The 4099-nt window shown below is 40.2% G+C and overlaps 1 protein-coding gene across 1 annotated transcript; it reads left to right on the forward strand.

The window, feature by feature from the left end:
- The first annotated feature begins 327 nt into the window (after positions 1–327).
- tmem230b (transmembrane protein 230b) lies at positions 328–1740 on the forward strand. Its single transcript, XM_037481723.2, has 3 exons — positions 328–700; positions 1125–1247; positions 1326–1740. The coding sequence occupies exons 1-3, from the start codon at positions 605–607 to the stop codon at positions 1464–1466; spliced, it is 360 nt and encodes a 119-aa protein (XP_037337620.1). The 5' UTR covers positions 328–604; the 3' UTR covers positions 1467–1740.
- The last annotated feature ends 2359 nt before the right edge of the window (positions 1741–4099 follow it).

Genomic DNA, 4099 nt, shown 5'->3' on the forward strand with positions numbered 1-4099 from the left:
ATGTAAGTAGGCTATGGGAAATAGACAGTGAGTGTGATTATACAAGATTGCATCCCCAGCTGAAAGACGGCCTTCAGAGGAGCACTGTATCCGTATAAAAGTATCTGCAGATTAGACGGAAACCTTATCTTCAGAGAACACCGTGTAATTATAAAGCTTCCTTGGGAGAACATCTCAGGAAATGAACATCCACACAAACAGATGCTTCTAGACACCGCAGAATCACGTCTGCTGCTCTCCGTGATTTGGTCATTTCACACGAGAGCACTCGACAGCGCCCCCGTGTGACTGACGTGGCGCGGTGGCCGGTCACCGCTCATCGGTACGCGCATGCGCATTGGGGACCGAGTCGAGCAACACGGAAGTAGCGTGGAAGAAGATAACAAGCAACACCTCGCGGCAATCTCTTTCTCAGGGCTAGTTTTATGAAACAATAACGCTCGCACATCGGATCTGGTGAGGGATATCGCTTGACTTTAACACTGAAAGCTCGTGAGGGATGATGGCGTCCATACCGTCTCTGTAGCCGAAGCTGCGTCTGCCTCATTGAAACAGCGAAACGAACTGTTGGCCAGCTGCGCGGGGTCTCCGGAAGCTGAAGAAGATGCCAGCTCGTAACCTTGTGTCCAACGAAACCCCCAACAGCAAAGTCAGGTACTCCAGGCTGTCCACTGAAGATGACGGCTACACGGATCTACAGGTAAGACAACCCTATGGGCTATGCTCACGCAGCATACGCACACAAACTTGTATCAAAACGATGTATGTTGGATGCTTCTCATCATCTATTTAACGTTATCTTTACAACTGTATATATGACCTACGTTACGTTAAACAATGCAATCATTAACACTCTGCATGTCTAATACATTTTTCCAGTCAGATGATTTTCTCAACATTCACCCACAGTATTCAGTAAACAATGCAATGCAATAAAACACATCTTCATGCACATCATTTGACATGACATTTCATGGCTCACACAGTCAGTCAGCTGATGCTACCAGTCAACCAAGGACATTGTGACTAATTTAGACTGGCCAGTCCAGTACATGACAAGGGAAACCACAGAAAGCATGCTGGGTTGGAGAATTTTTTTTTGAAATATTTCACCTCCTTCGCAGTTCAAAAGAAGCCCACCCAAAGTCCCATACAAAGCCATAGCACTAGCTACAGTCCTCTTCCTAATCGGCTCTCTGTTAATCATCATCGGCTCCCTTCTCCTGGCCGGATACTTTGGAGTAACTGTGAGTGTACCGCACCACCTTTTATACAATATGAACAATCATTTTACTTCATTTAAATGATTTTTTTCTCTCTTTCAGCACTCTGACCGAACTGTGCCCGTCCTCATCATTGGGATCCTTGTCTTCCTCCCCGGATTTTACCACCTACGAATAGCTTACTATGCATCAAAGGGCTACCGGGGCTACTCCTATGATGATATCCCAGACTTTGATGACTGATAGACACTACAGCTTTAGCCACAGTCTGCTTGTACTCCTATATACTGCTAATATTTTGTTTTTGCTAAATGATAGGCACTGACCTTTCCAAAGTAAAGTAAGTCTGAATAGATTCTGTGCATTCTCCTCAATCAATACCTCATCAATACCTTGATCATTTTATGGGGTGAGGTAGTTAGTGCCAGCTTGCTGTAATGAAGCCAAATCATTATCATGTATAGTTTGATTTGTATATTTCTTTTGTTAGCTTGTTAAATTAATAAAAAATTAATTTAAGGTATTTGTTATTTATATCCTATAGATTATTTAGCGTGACACATATGAGCTTGTTATGCATAACGAGAAATTCATCCATGTCTATTTTGGCACTGATACAGGACTGCTAACTAGCCACAATTTGAGCTTATTCAATTATTTCCATGACAAACTGAAATAGTCAGTGAGGGATCTGTAAATTGAGGTAATGTGTCTGGGTGTTGGAGAGTAGAGAAATCCCAAAACTGCCTTGTAATTAATTAATTTACAGAAAAATGAAGATGAAAGTTTTAAAGTTTTCCAGCTAAATGCTAAGCGATTCACCTGCAACATCTTTGTATATCTTGCCTGGATAACAGATATTTCATAAAGTTTCCCCTACCCTCAGTTTTATTCCTGGTAACTTCTTAGAGTACTTCTTCCTTGGGAGGATTTCGTGTGATTAATGTCAATCCTTTGATCTCCATATGGTGCACTTGGATATTGGGATTAAACAAGAGGTCCAACAAGAAGTACACAACTCTAAAACCTGACAATTTTTCCAACCTTAATCGGAACAGATTCTGCTGTAATTTGCTGAATTAGCTTATCAATTTCAACATGATTGGTGGTTTGCAGGAAAATTTGAACTATTACTGTACAAGCCAACAGGGGGCAGTATTATGTCATAAAATAAGCGACGATAAACACTATGAATTGCAGCATAACATCGTTGTGGTACTTCAGTATTTTGTGTGTCCACGTGGGAGTCATCATGTTCAGCATTTGATTGGCTAATTTAAGAGCGACTTGTCCCTGATGTGTCCCAATAACCCAATAGACCACCTCACTATAATAGCTCGAGGACATCAACAGAATTGTGGTAAGGCTAATTTAACATAATGATGATGGTAAAGTTGCCAAATTAATTAAAGCTTTGAGGTAGATTGAACGAAATACTCAATAATGTAGTTTTTTGTTGAGTTATCTCCATCAGAGTAATGTTAAATAGAAAAGAAAGAAGACGGTTAGCTCACCCCTTTACAACACGTGGCTTGACACGACACAAGAAGTCACTTAAAACAATTTTAAAAACGTCCTCTAAATTAACGTTAGCATAACCGTTTGCCAAACTAAGTAATGGCATCAATAATATCGCAGTTGACAAAATAACATGGACGGTAAATTATCTGATATGTGCCTGGTCATAATAGTTAGTTAATTAAATGTAAGGTTTCCAAGGAGAACGTAATGTTAGCTCGGTCCGTTAGCTAACTGAAAGCTAACTAGCGTTAGCTGTAGCTTAGCTTAGCTCGAATTTGAAAAGCAGTGAGTTGCCAGCTATTTAGGTAACGTTGAGTACACATGTAATGCCAAATTAGTTCCTCGTCCTATTAACACATTGCATTGAAATACATGTTGTCATTAAAAAAATGTATAGTCTAATATTACAAGAGAAAATGGACGTTATAAGGCTTTTTCAGTTCGGTGTGGACTTAGTCAGGTGTGGTAAGGGGTTATTACACTTATACAAGTCAATATTAGAGTCATGACTCTAGCTAGCTCAGTATATTTATTATCCTCACTGAAGTTGGTCCTTCGGGGAAAGTTGCAATAGCTTGGTGTTTGCGAGGTGGGTGTGGTAAAACCATCTCATATGCCTTTCATTTGAACATTTTAAATGTATCACACCTGTTCTCCATTTCACACCACGCTACTTACACTTGACATTTGTATATATCTTTTAACACCACATGTTTCTATGACCACGATGCTAGATGCTGTACGTTAAATGTTTACGTTCACGTTACTGGAAGCGTGTTTGCCTTTTGTTACCCGCCCCAAGTCTTTCCCACGAAAACGCGCTTTTCTCCTTTTGTCTGAGGCGGTAAAGTACCAGCAGCATCAAGCCACACAGAGACAGGTGGCAAACTAACGGATGTTACTTATTTCAACTTCAAAATAAAGGAGTTGCGCTTTAGTTCTTATACATACATAAATATTTCATTTAGGACTCGGGTTGCAAACACTTTCAATGGGTTTAATGGTGGCCGAACATTGTCAAAGGAGGAAAGGCACAAGTGTTACTGACGACATGCCTTGATTCTGTTTAGCTAAACGCAGAAGAATGGGAATCAGTTTAATTCATTTTTTGATTTACAACAGCCTGAATAATACCTTCTTTCATAGGGGTTTTATTGATTCATGTCCAGAGTTTTGCACGACCTAATGTTACATCTTTGTCATCAAGGTATCCAGGTATTCAATATACGATAATCTTACATTTCGCAAAAGCCAGGCGGGTTTTTATTTTGAAAGCTGTAACAGGAAGTGTAGTGATTGTTTTCTGTCCCGCTGTAGTAGGAGGGGGGAATTATAATAATGGGAGGAGAGTCACG

This window comes from Pungitius pungitius, chromosome 5 (assembly GCF_949316345.1).
Source record: "Pungitius pungitius chromosome 5, fPunPun2.1, whole genome shotgun sequence".
NCBI lineage: Eukaryota > Metazoa > Chordata > Actinopteri > Perciformes > Gasterosteidae > Pungitius > Pungitius pungitius.